At 41.7% G+C, this 18,081-nt stretch overlaps 2 protein-coding genes across 2 annotated transcripts in view; both read left to right on the top strand.

Moving 5' to 3' along the window:
* The first annotated feature begins 1,107 nt into the window (after positions 1-1,107).
* The window catches only part of LOC309488521 (uncharacterized protein), a 245,752-nt gene continuing 228,778 nt past the window's right edge, over positions 1,108-18,081 (top strand). The window contains exon 1 of the mRNA XM_082156798.1: positions 1,108-1,984. The gene's annotated coding sequence lies outside the window, so the exon portion shown is untranslated. The remainder of the gene's footprint in view (positions 1,985-18,081) is intronic.
* Positions 3,771-18,081, top strand: part of slc1a8a (solute carrier family 1 member 8a) — a gene marked incomplete at its 5' end in the record, with an annotated part of 28,953 nt that continues 14,642 nt past the window's right edge. The window contains 6 exons of the mRNA XM_082156765.1: positions 3,771-4,025; positions 6,026-6,105; positions 6,222-6,437; positions 7,898-7,940; positions 11,083-11,290; positions 11,380-11,479. Coding sequence (XP_082012891.1) covers positions 3,771-4,025; positions 6,026-6,105; positions 6,222-6,437; positions 7,898-7,940; positions 11,083-11,290; positions 11,380-11,479 — 902 coding nt within the window. The remainder of the gene's footprint in view (positions 4,026-6,025; positions 6,106-6,221; positions 6,438-7,897; positions 7,941-11,082; positions 11,291-11,379; positions 11,480-18,081) is intronic.

Genomic DNA, 18,081 nt, shown 5'->3' with positions numbered 1-18,081 from the left:
ATCAATTTGTTGACTGGGAAGCTACGGATCTGTAATTCACATTCATCGTAAAGTTGTCTCAGAGCACTGACATCATGGAATTTCTTTACTGGGCACAGATTCAGCAACTTGGTCATATTCACATTAATGAGCAGATCCTTTCTTCCGAACCGGTTCTGAAGCAGATCGATTGCGTGATCGTAATTGCCGTCTCTCATCATCAGTCCAGCTATTGCCTTTAAAGCAGCACCGGTTAGATATGTCTTTAAGTAATTAAACTTCTCAGTTTTGCTCATTGTGTCGTTTCTGTGAATAGCGGTTTCAAACTGATTCCAAAAGTCTTGCCACAAGCTAATTTCACCGCTGAACTTGGGTAACTTAATTGTTTGTCCGCGTTGCAATGGCACTGTGTCACACAGCCTGCTGCTGGTGTTTTCTCGGTTTCTCTGTATCTCGCGCTGCACAGGAGCCTTCGTGCTGACGATTCACTCTCCATACTCCTCAGCATCAACAACTTCATTCTCCAAATCATCAATTTCTGTACACTCCTCTATTTTGCGATCTAAATAGTGTTTTTTTACTAAATGCTGTGAATTTTTTATTGAATTGACACACTACCTTTTATTATTGAAAAAAAAAAAAGTTTTAAATTGTTTGGTTTGGAGCCATATACTCACTGAATGAACCATATTTGGCTCGAGAGCATCGGTTCCCGAGCAGACTGTGGAATACCTACGTTTACACTGGTGCATTTTCATTTTAAAACGCATAACCTTTGTTACGGTTATGCCTGCCGTCCACACACACTGCTCCAGAGTTTTAAGACCCTCGAAAACGGAGACTGACCCCGTGCAAGACACGCAACTTGACGCAAGTGATGCAACGCATTATAGCAACGACACCTCAGACTGACAGAAACGTAAAAATAAACATGAATTTAGGCTACTTTAGTTTTGTACACGTTGTCATGTTAATTATAATCAAATGCATTTTGTTTTATTGACCACAATATTATCATTGATATTTGTTTGAGAAGGGCACTTTTGATTAATTTTGAAATAGGGCAGGGGCTCGAGCACCCAAAGCCCCAACAACTGTATTAGCACACAAATATTAATAAAGCATTATGGGCCCTATCTTGCACCCAGCGCAAGTGACTTTGTACACCGACGCATGTATCATTCCTATTTTGCACCCGCGCAAAGCGGACTTTTCCCTCCACAGAAGCACGTCGGTTAACTAAGAAATACACTTGCGCTCCCGGGGGCGGTTCAGCGCAAAGAGGAGGCGTGTTCCGGCGCAAACGTTCCTTCTTGCTATTTTGCAGGTTTAGAAAACAATTGCGCCACTAACCAGGAAAAAATAGTTTAAAGTCAGTGGCGCGTTGCGCATGTTATTCATATGCTATTTTAAGGGCGCATGCTTGGCCATAATCAATGTAGCGTGTGCACAACGCGCACTTTGATTCTCTCATCTACACAGAAGCAGCAGTTTTCATTTTTGCAAATCATACATTATTACGATAGATAGATAGATAGATAGATAGATAGATAGATAGATAGATAGACAATTTATTATAAAAGCATACATCTAGCTTACACATTTACCCAAATTAACCGAAGTTAATTTGGGTGGGTTTCTCCATTTCAATGTAACTTCTCTCTTTTACGGCCGTGACGAGAGCGTTGCTCTCCTTGGCTGTGAACCGCTGCTGGCGCGCGCCTGGCAAATCCGCCGTTACAATAGCAATCCGCTATGGAAAAAGCGCATCTGCTCTTAAAGGGAATGTGAGATGACGCTCTGATTGGTTTATTTCACGTTACGCCCAAACCACACCTATGAATAATGAAGCTACTTCAGACCAACCCATTTTAGATTTGCGCCTGGCGCAAGAGTCATTTATCCCGCCGGGAAAATAGCAACAGCGCCGAGACCCGCCCACAAAGTTACTTGCGCTTTGCGCTTTGACACTTGCGTTTCAGATCGTTAAAATAGGGCCCTTTAAGTCTCTGTGTTCAACGAATCGGTTAAAGGGATACTTCAGGATTTAGCATTAAGCTTTGTATTAGTAGAAAACCTGTAGTATTTTCGAATTGCCATGCTTTCCACCCTCATATCCCCCTGAGATGAGAGATTTATGTATTTTTTGTCTGGAAAAAAATCTCTGATGACGCAAAAATCATCATTTTGCGTCATCTGAGGATTTTTTGGCCAGAGGCTAAAGACTACAGCCAGTAGTAGGGGTTGTCCCGCATGCTTTCAACCTGCCCATAGAGGGTGGGATCTCACTCACAGAATGTAGTTCTTTGGAGGCTCTTGTTCTTTGGAGAAAGCTGAGTAGTAGGAGAAAGCTGAGTAGTAGGCGTTACCATCCTCTTTTTCCCGGACATGTCCGGCCGTCGAGATCGTCCAACATGTCTGGGATTCGGCTTTTGCTTTCTGCAGACGCCATTCATTGTTTACATGCACACCTTTTGTTTCAATCTAACTGAATTCATTCCGATTGGTGAATCTGAATGTAGTGTTTACATGAACGCTAAACAAGTGATCGGTTGATGTGCATTTTAACATTGCTAAGAAAATTCCCGCTCCTCCGTGAGAGATACGAGACTGGTGCATCTCAGTAATCACGCCACCGGCCTCTCATCATTCTCCCACGGCCCTCAGTCTCGTCCTGCTCGCCACAGTAAACATAATGAATGGCAAATGGGCGATCTCGAAATCCCAGGCAGACTCGTCACGGAGACTCGTCACGGAGACTCACTAGTAGCCTATAGCCTTGTTGTTTTAAACTGCGCTCTCTTACCGGTAGGCGTGGCTTGGGAGTGGCCTCCTAGGGCAGCGAAGCAAGTGCATTCTGGGAGTTGTTGTCTTTCATCCACATAAGCCAAAAATAAATTTTCTGGCTTTTCTCAGTCTAGAAAGCTCCAAATTGAAAAATAATTTCACATTTCTTCTACATAAATGACCCATTTTAAATACACATTCATCTTTCCAGAGGTGAAGTATCCCTTTAATTCAAAATCACTCAACACAAAAAGACACTCGCAAGTTGACGGTGTAACCTGCAGAAAAGGTCACTGAACAAATCATTGAATTCATTTGAATAAACTTTTTAGTGAAAGGATTCAAAGATTAAAGTCACAATTGTGAGAATATGTGTTTTTGAAAATGTTGAGATTTTTTTGAGAAAAAAAGACTAGGAGCTGAGATCCAGCTCTATCAATAAATCACAGCGTTGATGGCCATTGGTCAGGTCTGTCGAGTTATACCTTGAAAATCCTGTTAAACCACAACAAGACAGACTATATCAAGAGTAGCCTAGGCTACTGAACTTCAAGACTTCGGAACTTCATTTACCTATGTCAGTCTATTCTCCAGGGAAAAACTCCTTTATTTTCGTAAAGGACACTCTCATCTGTAACGAGATCAGGTGAAGGCACGTGCTGACTTTCCCTGTGGCTTTAGAGAGAGAGATAATTTACCTCACCTCATTATGGATTAGGTTTGCGTACAACACAATGCACTACTTTCTGATCTCTCTTCTACTACAGTATAAATAAACACAAAGTGGGGGTAATTTGACATCACTTCATGACAAAAATCTAAATGGCACAGAGCCACTGTCAACAGGGAAGTGTTAGATTTTATTACTACATCCTAATCCTCTTAGCCTCCTAATTCCTCCCAACCGTGGTCTTGAGATGTTGGATGGATGCATGATGGCTTAATCCCTCATTAGAAAAGGTTACCTCTGCTTTTCCCTCCTGCGTTACACACAGCGTCTCACCATGGAGGAGCTACTGATACCCGCAGATGTCGAGGAGGCGCCGCCCGAGCCTGCAACCTTCTTCTCTCCGGCGGGACCTGCTAAAACCCCGCTGGAGAGAATAAAGGACTGCATGGCCACCATTTTCTCAGTCAGTGTCAGGAAGTATGTGAAGGACTACATCAGGCGAAATGGGTTGCTGACGCTCTCGGTACTAGCTGTAATCACAGGATGCATCCTGGGCTTCATGCTGAGGGGCCTGGCCCTCTCCACACAGGTAGGCTTATTAAACTAGGATTTTAGAGAAATGAATGACTGTGGACATGTCACTGAAAATGCACACAAGGGTAGAATTATACAAAAGAATGGCAGTTGTTGTAAAGTTGTTAGTGATGCATGATATCCTGGGTACACATCAAACATCCTTTCAACACATTAATTTTTCTATATTTTATTATCTTTTGATCAGATTTATGAAATGGTGAAAACATTATGTTGTGTTTTAATTGGTCTCTCATTTAATTGGTCTTCATTATTAAGTTATTTATTCTTGCTTTAATGTCATGTTTTTAGAAAATGTATGATTCAGAATGTATGTAGAACTTACAGTATGTTTGACAAGTATGCTTGTCAGATGATGGGCTCATCTTGGAAACATGTTTCCATGTTGGTTTGTTACAGAACAAAACATATGTTTGTCTGTAGCAAATGAAATGGTGTCAAATATATACACATTTTTATCTTCATATATTGTATTATTTTTTGTCAACATGGGCTACATGGGTTTTAACAGATTTTTTCCTGAGTTTACCTGAGTTTTTAAAATAAATCGATAGGACGCAAAATCTAGGTGACGTGTCCATAAACGACACAATTAGATCTTTGTCCATTTTCCTTCAGTTTTTGCTATTATAACTCCACAGATAAAATTATTTGAACAACATTGTCGGTTTTTGATTTGTGTTGTGATGGATGGAGGCATGTAGGTTTCAAGGTTAGGAATTACTAGGCTACTTAAGAACATCTGTGCTTAGTGATCTAATCCCAGACAGAGAGACAACAACATACTCATACTTCCAATAAGAAGTATTATATTGTGGCAATTAACTCGCCCCATAAAAGCAACCTCAAATCAGAAAGCAGGTTAAGGAGAGGTGTGTGTGTGTGTGTGTGTGTGTGTGTGTGTATATATATATATATATATATATATACACACACACACACACACACACACACATATATATATATATATATATATATATATATATATATATTATTATTATTATGTATATATATATACGTATACATATACATATATACATATTCATATATATATATATATATATATATATATATATATATATATATATATTGCTTTCAATATTGATCATAATAAATGTATCTTGAGCAACAAATCAGGATCAAGTGACAATGAAGACTGGAATAGTGGCTTTAAAAAGTCCAGCTGTGCCATCACAGGGACAAATTACATTTTAAAATATATAAAAATAGAAAACAGTTCTTTTATATTCTAAATACTGTTTTTGCTGTATTTTTGAACAAATAAATGCAGCCTTCTTTTAAAAACAGTGGGGATTTATTTTTTATTTTTTTGCAGTGTTTCACAGATGCTTGTCAAATGCAGCGCTCATCTTATATATATATATATATATATATATATATATATATATACAGTCAAACCAAAATGTATTCAGACACCTTCAACATTTCTCACATTATCACAGTTTATTAACTATAGTTTAGAAAATGGTAATAAAATATGACAAGAACAAGAGTTATTAAATCAGTTTATATTTCACTGGTTTTAGCCATCCTTCTCTTACTGTCTCACAAATGAATTAGGTTGAATAGCTGTCAGCTGTTAAATTTAAGTACACAATTAGATAATACCAATTTAGGTCAACCAATTACCAAGCAATGCTTAATTTTGTTCAGTCTGTGGTGTAAAAAGGTCGCGTTAGCAATTAAAGAAAAAACACTTAAGCAAAACATGGTCAGGTCAAAGTGTCTGAATCATTTTTGGTCCCAAATTTTTATAAATTTTACTGGTAGTCCACTGTATTATGACGAATTTTTGGGTATAATATGTCACAGTTTACTTTATTTTGCTATCATCACTTACATAAATGAACTATAGCATATAGTTTTCTCTCTCTCTCTCTCTCTCTCTCTATATATATAAAAAATACACCCACACATTACTGATTAAAAGTCTGAATATCATCTGAACAACTCTTTCTCTGTTTTTGTAATCAGGCAAAAATCTATTTCTCCTTCCCTGGTGAGCTGCTCATGCGGATACTTAAAATGTTGATTCTTCCCCTAATCACCTCCAGGTGGAGTTTGATTTATTCACATCTGCATTTCATTTTAAAGCTATCAGACAAAATTCTTAATGTCGCACATTAAGAATGTGTGAATATATCCTCATATCAGCTCTTACTCTCTGTAGTTTAATGTCTGGACTGTCATCAATGGAGTCAAAGGCCTGCTGCAGGATGGGGGTGCTAACGGTCACCTACTACCTTTGGACCACATTCATCGCTGTAGTGGTTGGCATTGTACTTGTTCTAATTATCAAACCTGGCTATGGGACAGATGTGGAGGGCAACAGACTGGGAGGTGGACAGGTCATAACATCTGCAGATGCACTGCTGGATCTGGTCAGGTACAGTCAGAATGTACTATGACACATTTTGTCAAGTAGCAAACATCTTTGTTGGTCTTGGACCAACGTTCCTATCAGCCAAGCAGATTTTAGGAGTAGGCTTGGATATCAAGCGTAGCACCAGTTGACTCTCAGCGGATCCACGTCTACCTATAGGAATCACTGTATACATATAAGCTCCTTCAGTATTATCAGCAGCTATCGCGTTTCTCAGGAGCTTATTACCCTCATCCATCCCCAGCTCCTCCTCTCGTCAGTCAGGATTTGGCATTCTGATTACCCCTGAATCAGACTAAAATTCTCAAATTATGTTGTACTTTAAAATTAATTAATGATAGCTGCAATACATTCATGTTGGTTCTGTTCTGTTTAGCCTAAGGGGGAAAATTTCTGTTCTCCCTGCTCTTATCCATGTTAGGCTGCATGGATGCGCAGGGAGTCCTTGCCCAGAACAGAACCATACCACCAATCCTAACTGTATGCTAATTGTCAATAGTATTTGACGATAGTGGTCCTGACAGAAATGGGGTTAGAAGCTTGGACAAACTTTTCAATCTATTTCCATCTGATTTTAGGGGTAATTAATGGTTAATGTTTGGACTTATTGGTGGGTTTGATAGTGTTCTTCTGTTTCAGAAATGGAAAATACAGAGGGATATCACCCAAACATATAGTTTCAAACCTGTGTTGCTTATTATTTCTCCTATGTGACACAGAAAGAGAAAGATTTCCCATGCAATTACCATCAATGGGAATTGGAGCACACAGGCTTAAAAAAATACACAAAGACACCATAAAAATATCATAAAAGGAGTTCATATGAATTGTGTGTTGTGTCTAAATGTTTTGTTGTGTTGGAATTCAACTATGATAGTCTTTTCTTCACAAAATCTATCGTATGGCTTCAGAAGAAAATATTATAATATACATATAAAATCACTGTGCTATTTATATAACACACAAATCACATGTACCACTGTTATGGTGTTTTTACACAGAATAAAAAAGTCACACAGGTTTGGAATGGCATGAGATTAAATCTTGCCAGTATTTTCATTTTGGGGTTAACTATCCCTTTAATATTAGCTTTTTAATTGCTAAAATGATAAGCTTTTGGGGTAAATTGCTCCTCATTTTGATGAGTCACTGCTATTTTCATTCATTGGAAAGAATTGTCCATGTCTGGGAAGTCTAGGCCATCCCATACAGTGCAATCCTATTAAAGCAGCAGGGTGATTAGGATATTTTTAGTAATCTGTACAAAGTAAGAGGAGGAGGACCCTCCCATCCCCCACCCCCTTCTGCCCATGGACACAGTGAGCTGCTGTTAGTCTTGGCTGCCACACTTAATTATAGCTGGTGCTTAAATCTGCAGTGTGTATGACATATAGGTGATTAATGTCCTAAATATTCATAATGTGAATTAATTAATTAATTGGCATCATATTTTGTATCCTCAGGAATATGATACCCTCCAATCTCATTGAAGCCACATTCCAGCAGGTGAGTAAACACTTTAACACATTAAATGCCACTTATTTGACAAGTCAGCTTAAAAATATACTGTGTGTGTACTGCGAACATGAACAATACCCAAGTCCAAGCCAGTTCCCTTTCAGTCTGTCACAATTGGTACCGACGTATTGGGATCGCGTCAGAGAGCCCCAATCATCTTCGAGTGTAAACAGAACGAGCCAATGCACATTGGCGTGCAAGATTTGCATCTCACGCTCCGCCCCGCAGCGTGGGTATAAATTGGAAGCGGATGCAAGCACCAGTTGTCTTTCGCTTCGGAGCCGAACAAATCATTTGTATGCATTCTCTGAGAGTGGTGTATACAGTCAACGAGTGGGCGTCTTCTACGAGGTCACTGTTTTAATATCAGTTGAGGGAGTGCTTCACTGTACGGGCTGCACTGAGAGAGTTAATTCCTGAAAGAGCAAACACAGGTGTGACTGCGTCTTTTTCAAGATGTCATATTACCGTGTGTTTCTGGATGTGGTCGTTCCCTGGCGCAAGCTGACTGTCACGAACACTGCATCACGTGTCTGGGCATTCAGCAGTTTGGGCATTCTGAGGTCGAGACTCCTACACCTCAAACGAGGTGGGGTCTCCTTACCTATGCCTCGATCTAGTTCCTCTTTTGGCCAACCCCAAAAGAGGGCTACTTCAACGAATAGCCAGGGTGACTTGAGGATCACAGTGAGGGCTTCCCCGCCCGGTACCCAATCCCTGTGGGCCCCTCACTCCTCTCAAACACCGCAAGCCGTGGAGTCTCTGGTTGATCGCGCTGGCTCTTCTCAAGACTGGCCAGTCATTTTATTTGGATCTCCCCTGCCGACCAGATGTCGATTGCAGCATCGGAGGGCGGGCTTGAATCTGGAGATGAAGACTCGGCTGTGCTGCCTCTTTCTGGGAAAGCAGCATTGCCTGAGCCTGATCCAGAATTGATGGCTATGCTTTCCCGGGCTGGTTCTCAGCGCACCATACCAGTGTCAGTGTCTCTGCCAGTGTCATACCAGTTTCTCTGCCGACACTTCAGGGATGCATTGTGGTCATTTTGAAGTGCAGGTCTACCATCTGATCTGGATACGGCCCGGATCCAGCTGACTACATCATGTGTTGTGGTCGTGTCTAGGTGCAGGTCCACCATCTGATCTGGACACGGCCCGGATCTGGCTGACTACAGTAAACCTCGGAATAAATAGAAAGACTAACAACAATAATAATAATAATAATAATAATAATAATAATTCATTTATATAGTGCTTTTCTGGGCACTCAAAGTGCTTTACATAGAAAGGATCTCCTCAATCACCACCTGGATGATGCGACCAGCCATATTGCGCCAGAACGCCCACCACACACCAGCTTATTGGTGGAGAGGAGACAGAGTTATGAAGCCAATAAGTATACAGTATAGGGATGATTAGGAGGCTATGGTGGACAGAGGTCACTGGGCAAATTTGGCCAGGATACCAGGGTTACACCCCAACTCTTTCACTAGGAGTGCTGCGTCTTCCTTGGTGCTAGCACTGGGTGCCTCGCTGACAGATATTTGTAGAGCTGGGTGATATATAACACGTTCGCTAGGTTTTATAGCCTTCGTGTCGAGCCGGTATCCTCCCGTGTACTTGCATCCCATAGCCAGTAAACACCGGAGACCCCGCTCAAAGTGTCGGCTTGCTGCGCCATTGCCCTCCTATGGACCGGATATGTGCAGCATTTCTGCTCCAGGTGAGTTCCCTGTCTAGGCGAACCCTGTTGAGGTCCTCCACAACCTCCGGCAGTCGGACGTGGCGGAGCGCAGCAGTGACATATGAAATGTCACTGAGGTGGCTCCGGCCTACATAGCCACCTCAGTGACATTTAATATGTTGAACTGCCCGGAACAGCCTGTAACAGAACAGAATATACAGTATGTAACTTTCACGTGATACCTCCCTACGGACAAGATGTGGCTTCTGCAGCTCTCCCCTCGAAAGGGCATGCTTTCCTAGTGTTATCTAATAGTCTGACTGAATGGGTCATGCGGAACAGCAGTAAGACTTCCTCTGCATTACCCCTGTCCCATCTTCCGCCCCAAGGTGCGAGGGGATCAGGAGGCTTATGCTAGGCGCTGGAAGGGAGCAGCAATAGGTGGCGTTTTACGAGATCCCAATACGTCAGTATGTCTATGTACGTCGAACGTCCCGACTGAAAGGGAACGTCTCGTTACGTATGTAACCCTCTTTCCCTGAAGGAGGGAAAGGTAGACATACGTCCCGTCGCCACCATTGCTGGACCACCACTGACGCCAGGCTCCTGCTCAGCTTCTCAGTGGAAAAACAACTGGTGCTTGCATCCGCTTCCTATTTATACCTGCGCTGCGGGCCAGAGCGCGAGATTCAAATCTCACAAGCCAATGTGCATTTGCTCGTTCTGTTTATACTCAAAGACGATTGGGGCTCTCTGATGCAATCCCAAAACGTCAGTACGTTTACATACGTTTCAGCTCCCTCCTTCAGGGAACGAGGGTTACAAACGTAACCGAGATGTTCACTTGGTGGCCTATTTGCAATGTCTCCAAACAGCTATTTTGTGCATAAAAGACCTACTACATGAACATCAACTGTTCCATAAATGTTATTTCTTATTTTTAAATAGCACTATTAAAGTGTGCATTCAAGGTTCTTCCAGCCAATGTGCCTGTGCAGTCCTAAGTGCCTAGTCCTAACCAGAGATTCAGCTGCAGCAATGCGATTACTTTACAAACTGATGACTGGCTTTTTTATTTAGAAGGTGGGACGTTTTCTACCAAATTGCGTAGCACTTTCTCTCATTCAACCAAATTGCGTACCACTTTCTCTCATTCATAGCAATATGAGTGAACTGTTTTGGTATATTTACAGCCTTTGACTTCAAATCATGTGGCTTATTGTTTTTTGTTTTTTTACTTGAGCCAGTATGCAATTGCCTAGCAACTCCCTAGCAACCATATTGCAAGGTGTTAAAAAAATGAATATTTACAAAATCCTAGAATATTTACATGTGGCTACATTATATATCACCTAGAATATTTACAAAATGGTTATACCAAGGATTGTATAATGGACATCACTCACATTTTCTTATGAAAATGTAAAACCTATTTTTGTTGTTTCAGTATAAGACAGACCTTATTCCCATCTTTAAAACACCAGTGAACACTGGACGCCCAAATTTTGTTTACTTGATGCCAGATGACGACAATCCAAAGGGTCGAACGGTGCTGTTGGAACTTACGCCAGCTCCAGACATCCAGTATAAGACCCGTCCAGGCAGCAGTCAGCAGATGAATGTACTTGGCATTGTTATTTTCTCAGCCACAATGGGTAAAACATCTGCCTTCACCTAATAAAGTATCTTCATTTAGTAAAATCATGATTAAAAGCATAAATATAACAAAGGGCTTTTCATTTAGGTCTCTTACTTGGTAAAATGGGCGAACGGGGAGCTCCTCTGGTGAACGTTTGCCAGTGCATCAATGAATGTGTGATGAAGATCATTAATACTGCTGTATGGTAAGAAAGAAAGCAGAGGTTTCTTAAAGGTTCACTAAGTCAATTCCATACAAAACTGTTGTTAAAGGGGTCATGAACTGAGAAATAAAATTTTCCTTGAGCTTTTGACATATAAGATGTCATCATACTATGAGAATATCCTGTAAGCTTCAGAACTGAAAACTTGCTTGTTAGTCCATAAACAGCTTTTATTATGACCAAGCCCAGCGAACGACTCTATGTGGAATGTGCTTTTTATAGAAAGGTAAAAGACCGTCGCAACAAAAGAAAATGAACACCTACTCCATAGTTGCAACGTTGGCCCCGCCCACTGGCGTGTTAGTGAGATAAAGAGTAGAGAAGGGTGACTAAAAATAACATTACCTTCCAAAAGATTCTAAAGCTAGGAATGTGGTTATTTATTTTTAACAATGTGAATGTCTCAGTTGAGCATTATTTATTTGTATTCTGTACATTTTTACAGTGGATTCTTTGGTAAATCAGTCGCAATTTCGGCACAGGCTTTGCAAAAAGACTTTTACGATATGGACTCGACAGTAATACCACAACATGCAAGTAGCCGTGCTAATTCTAATGCTTGATCTTTGACCAGTTATTTTTTATATTTAATGATTTGTGTACAGTCAGATGGTCTTGTCTATGTGTCTGTAAATCAAACCAGTGACTAAATCAACTTCACATTGTTTCTCTTAGTAGGATGAAAATAATCTATTATATAAACTGTTATTAAATTATATATTGAAAGTGATCAAAGAATGCTCCCTCTACAATCGTTGGAGCTGTCAATCAAACAGCAAGTTTATCAGTGACTGAATTCTGGACTTTTGCCAAAACTCCCGGTATAGTCAACGATTCTCTTATTTACATTGTATTTGCACTGTTAGTTATGATGAAAGCATTCGTTAGTGTGCAGAAATTGAGTTGCAATGACGAGATCACTGCATTTTTTTCTTTTGTCTCCAGTTTTTTTTTTTTTTTTTGTCTTAGTCTTAGAGCTCAAACATGAACTGGGGCTCAGGTCAGGAAGCAGACAGACTGACTAAACCGACCGTCTGCTAGCTGTCTCACGTCACCGAGGTCAGATAAATCCCATCACATAGAGCCTCTTTCACCTAGATATCATCATATAGAGACTGCGTCTGTTGCCCGAATTAGGAAATACAAAAAACTTCCAAACCCATCTAAGGGTAAAAATTTAATTGATGTTCAACAAATAAAAAAAAACAGATATAATAACAAATGAGCAAATGATAAAACTTGGGTTGCTGAATATTCGATCCCTTACTTCAAAAGCACTTATTGTTAATGATATGATTACAGACTTTAATCGAGATGAGCTGTGTTTGACAGAAACCTGGCTAAAACCAAACAATTACATTACTTTAAATAAGTCCACCCCCCAAGATTACGGTTATAAACATGAACCTCGTTGGGAGGTGTTGCTGTAATTTATAGTAATATTTTCAGAATGAATAAAAAGTCTAGTTTCAAATATAATTATTTTGAAGTGTTGGTGCTTAATATAACAATATATAGTGTGAATGATAAACCACGTATTAGATTTGTACTGGCTACTGTATACAGGCCACCAGGGCACCATACAGACTTTATCAAAGAATTTGCTGACTTTCTATCAGAGTTAGTACTGGCTGCAGATAAAGTCGTAATTGTTGGTGATTTTAAAGGGCCCCTATTATGCTATTTTAAAGTTTCCTAATGTTGTTTTGGAGTCTCCTACAATAGGTTTACATGCATCAAAGGTCAAAAACTGTTTCTTTTTCTCATAATATACATTTGCACATCACCAGATTTTCAATGATTCTCAAACGACTCGTCAAATGAATCAATCTCTCTAAATCCCTCCTTTCCACGTGCTACTCTGCTCTGATTGGCCAGACAGCTCAGTCTGTTGTGATTGGTTTACCGTGTACAGTGCGTCGAAAACAAAAACTCCCATTGCCATAACAATGTCAGCTCTGCATGTCCTGGTCCTGAGGCTCCCTACACTGTAAACTAAACACAGTAACGAACAATGACGTCGATTTTACCATATCAATGCGAGCGTGAGTCCGATGATGAAACATTCATTGGAAGAACTAGTTATTGAACCCGAACCTCCATCGCAAGGACAACTCGAGCAGGACGTTTCTCAGTGATACACTAACGTTACTCAGTTTGAGGTACATGAGATGTTGCAACTGTAATTCCTCAGCATCAGCATTAACAAGTGCATGTCAATCAACGGATTATTTTACTTGTACTAATTTATTTATCGAGTATTTTTCTAATATATTGCGGTGAACACGTGGAAACTTTATCAATAACAGTCCATGTAAGTTATGCAATACATTAGCCGAGCTCTAGCGTGAATGAATGATGTAACATAAACATTGGTAAAACAAATCTTGCTCCATGCTTAATCTTTACTCAAACTAGTGAGAACAACAGACAATCTGCATTAATAGACACAGTTTTAGGTAATAGTGGCCCACAGCTGATTAGCAGAAGTATTTCAGTTAGCCAGTTAGCAGGAGACCTACACAATATAAAACTCAAAACTAAGTAATGTGACACCATCTTTCAAGAGTAAGCGTTTTGCGAATCCTGCATTGAACTCCGAGATTTCAGAAGAGGGAAAAGGGAACACAGCAAAAGTTTAGGATTATACTGCTGTGATATCATGGATAAGGATGAACTTTAACCACTGATTCTTCACATGCTCGTCCTTGGGCAGTAAAAAAAAAAAAACTGGCTTTACCTTCACGTTGTAGAGCACAGCATCTTCTCGACATGATGCTATCCAGTATCCACAGGAATCAGCTGCTGGTTTGAGGTTCAAGTTTTCCCTGGTGTCTGCGCGTGCAATAAGTGGGCGGGCAATAGGCTAATGTTTCGTCTTGACGTCACGACGAAACAGATTGTTGAAAAACAATTCATTTCATTGACTCAGAGTCGACTCTTACTTTTGAAAGACAATAACTTTATATACGGTGCACTTTCAGTTCTCTTTCATAGGTTCACTCAACGCTGTGTAGGCTAAGACGCAGTGAGAACGCCCTCTGGGAGTGCCGATTGTCTGAAGCCCGCCTCAGCGCTCTTACGTCGTCATATTATATTGGTGCGCGCGCCATCTGCTCCTCAGATTTCTCTGCCTTCATGAAGCGGTCATTCTAGCCCTTCGTTCTCGGTTTTCTGGCCCAAATATTCGGATTTTAGCATCAGCATTCTTCATCTGCACTTCAGCGACTGCGAATAGTGGAACTCAGTTCTCCTTGCGGTGAAGTGCCATTGAGTTTCGTCGTTGCCTGGCGCCATGCGCTCGCTTTATTGTGAGTGAAGACCCTAACAGTAAGTGTGTTAAATGTTTGGGTTTTTTCGCATGTGGCTGTTCTAGGTTTGTCAAAATTAAAATTTTGTGACAATCTACTCCTCAAAACTTCGTGTTTTTTGAGAAGGAGTCATCCGCCCCCCCTCGTCGCACTCCCGAGACCGCCTCGCGGGGATCCGCGAGCTGGGGTTCGGATGTAGAGCTCGAGGGTATGGAGAATGAGCAGACGGGCCTTGCCCTTTCTCTCCCTCCCTCCCTCCCTCTCGGCGTCCTGCCAGTCGAGTGTTCTCATGATAATTTATGCCCTAGCCCGGAAGCGCGCCAGACGGTTTCTTTCGGGCTGGAGGATGTGATTTACACTGCAGCGTCCTGTTTTAGCCTGGCGGCCAGGAAGCGCGACCTACTGCGGCCTACACGGAGCTTATTGATGTGCTTTTGCGCACTACAGAGAAGCTCGCTATTGACTGGCCCGACGAGCCCCGCGAGTCACAGTCGTCTAACAAAAGATTTTTAAGTGGCCCTAATTCTTGTCCGGAGCGGAGAAAGCTGCCCTTTTTCAGTGATCTGCATAATGAGATCTCCAGATCCTGGAAGCAGCCTTTTTCCGCACGTTTGACTAATGTGGCAGCCGCTGACTTCACCAACCTCGTTGGTTCTGTGGGGCAGGGCTATTCCGCCATCTTTGCGGTCGAGGACACGCTGGCTTCTCACCTTTCTCCGTCGTCGGCTCCATCGTGGAAATCTCGCCCCCTCCTTCCCTCTAAACCATGCAGGACTACTTCCGCCCTTATCGGAAAGTCCTACATGGCAGCTGGTCAGGCAGGCATGGCCCTTCACACTATGGCCATCCTCAAAGCCTACCAGGCGGATGTTCTAAAGGAGATGGACGAGGACACTGGCCTAACGCCGGAAGCTGTCAAGGAGCTTCGTAAGGCCACGGATCTGGCTTTAAGAGCCACCAAGCACACCACACATGCTATAGGTCGGTCTATGGCAGGTGCGGTTGCTGCAGAGGGCCGCCTGTGGCTCAACCTCACAGAGATCCGTGACAAGGAGAAGGTTTTCCTCCTGGACACCTCGGTTTCTCAGTCTGGACTGTTTGGGGAGGAGGTCAACACTATGGTTGACAAGTTCCGGGCCGCAAAATCCCAGTCGGCCGCCTTCAGGCAGTTTATGCCCAAGGAGGGTTAGGGAGTAGTCTAACCCCTCCCCGTCTCAACTCAGAGAACCTCCCTTTCACAGGAAGGAGTTCACCACTAGGAGGAGTGACCCAGCTCATCCCCCACCAGCTACGGTTTGGGGAGCCCGCGGTCGCCCATTTCCCGCTCCAGCTCCCTCAAATCGCTCCTTACCAGGTCAGAAAAAGGAAAGCTTTCCCTGATTTTCAAGGTTGGGACAGACCGCGTAAGCGTTTCTGCCCACCTCTCACTTGCTCTCCTTTTCCAACTCTGCCACTTTCGCAGCCCAGCGCGTTTCGAAGTGCAGTTTCTGTTCAACTTCGTTCAAACCTTCCGGCGCGGGAGGAAGGAGACGCGTTAAGCTTTCTCCCCTCGCCCCTGACGTGTTCGGAGACACGTTCAGTTTTCTTCCCGATTCAGGCAGTGGTACCTCCCACTGCGTGTCAGGACGCCAGGTGCTCTCCTTCACGGCCGACCACGCCGCACCACAAGATTCAGCTCGACACCCTAACACAGGTATGTCCTCTGCATTGGACACTCCGCTTCCTCTATCACATTTCTTTCAAGAATGGAGACGTCTGCCAGGGGTATCACCTTGGATCCTCCACACAGTTTGGCTCGGCTACACGCTTCAGTTCTGTCGAACCCCCCCCCACCCCCCCCCCCCCCCCCCCCGCCCGCCGCCTTGCTTCAACAGGGTTTTTCCGACTGTAGTCAACAGCGCCTCAGAGGCTTCTGTACTACAGCAGGAAATGTCATCCCTTCTCCTTAACCCTCTGAGGTCGGAAAACGCGCCCCTGCGTTTTGCTGGATTTTCTTCACATTGTAGTACAATAAACTTAAATTACTCCGTCATTTATGGTTATACAGAAAAAAGAAATATAAAAAAAGAATCTGTGATATTTCTACTTTTGTATGTGTCCACTTACAATCAAATCAAAACATTGTGCTTTTGTAAAATAAAGAAAATAAACAGGGTGTGCGTTCTGCCTCTCCGTCGCGGTGAACTTTTTTTTCTTGAGCACGTCTATAAACTGAAACAAAACTCAGCGAATCCTTCTCACACATTTATGAGCCATACACCTTTATACACATTTAAGTGTGTACTTTTAAATGATCGGATTCAAACTGAAAACAAATATTCTCTAAGTAATTTGTATAAAACCAACAGGATGTCCAGTATCTCAAACGCTTGCTAATTACTTTTAATTCGGCCACGCCCACTCACGCAAAAGAGATTCACATGCAAATCTCCACATGGAACGCGAACGCCCTCGTTACCTCAAACACAAAACACCAAAACACTTCACAAGTCTCTGCTTTTCGTCGAGTTTGGAAGACGCGCTGTGAGCTTACATTGGATTTACATCAGAAGAAGAAGAACGCGATTTGAAGACAAGAAAGATGTAAGGTAAGAAATTCTTACTTATTAGTTTATGGTATTGTTGCATAAACTTAACATTGCAGTTGAACTGTTGCTAGATATATGGTGAATATTATACTATTTAGACCCGTGTTTACTGTTAAATACTGTTTGTGGATATCTGCTCAAGCATAGATATGTATAACCATAATGTTTAATATTTTGGAGCGCGATGGCGTTTGAATGTATCATATTTTGGAGCGCGCTGTGGGTTTGAGTATCATATTTTGGAGCGCGCTGTGGGTTTGAATGTATCATATTTTGGAGCGCGATTGCGTTTGAAAGGAAAAATGCACCAAACATTAGGCTTTATGTTTTTACTATTATCTCATTTCATATCATCATAACGAATGGAAACATTTGAAGTAACATAAGATAATCAATATATTTTTCTCTAGCATTGTTACTGAAATCTTTTGGAAGATTTATAGGCTGCTTTGTAAAATAAAATTATTTTATGCAGTACTGCACATAGCTTATGCCTACAAGGCACAACAAATACGGTGTTCTTTATATTATATATTGTTGGAAACATTTGTGTGTGTGTGTGTGTGTGTGTGTGTGCTGTGAATTTTAAAAAGCAATTTTAACCAGAAAAATCTCAAATGTATTCCCAAAATCGTGCAGGCCTAGTTTCTCTTGATACCAGTATGTTCACTTTTTTCTTTTCTTT

The sequence above is a fragment of the Leuciscus leuciscus genome (assembly GCF_965113295.1).
Source record: "Leuciscus leuciscus genome assembly, chromosome: 23".
NCBI classification, from domain to species: domain Eukaryota; kingdom Metazoa; phylum Chordata; class Actinopteri; order Cypriniformes; family Leuciscidae; genus Leuciscus; species Leuciscus leuciscus.
Note: the sequence above shows the minus strand (reverse complement) of the source record. Positions and strands in the feature narration are given on the sequence as shown.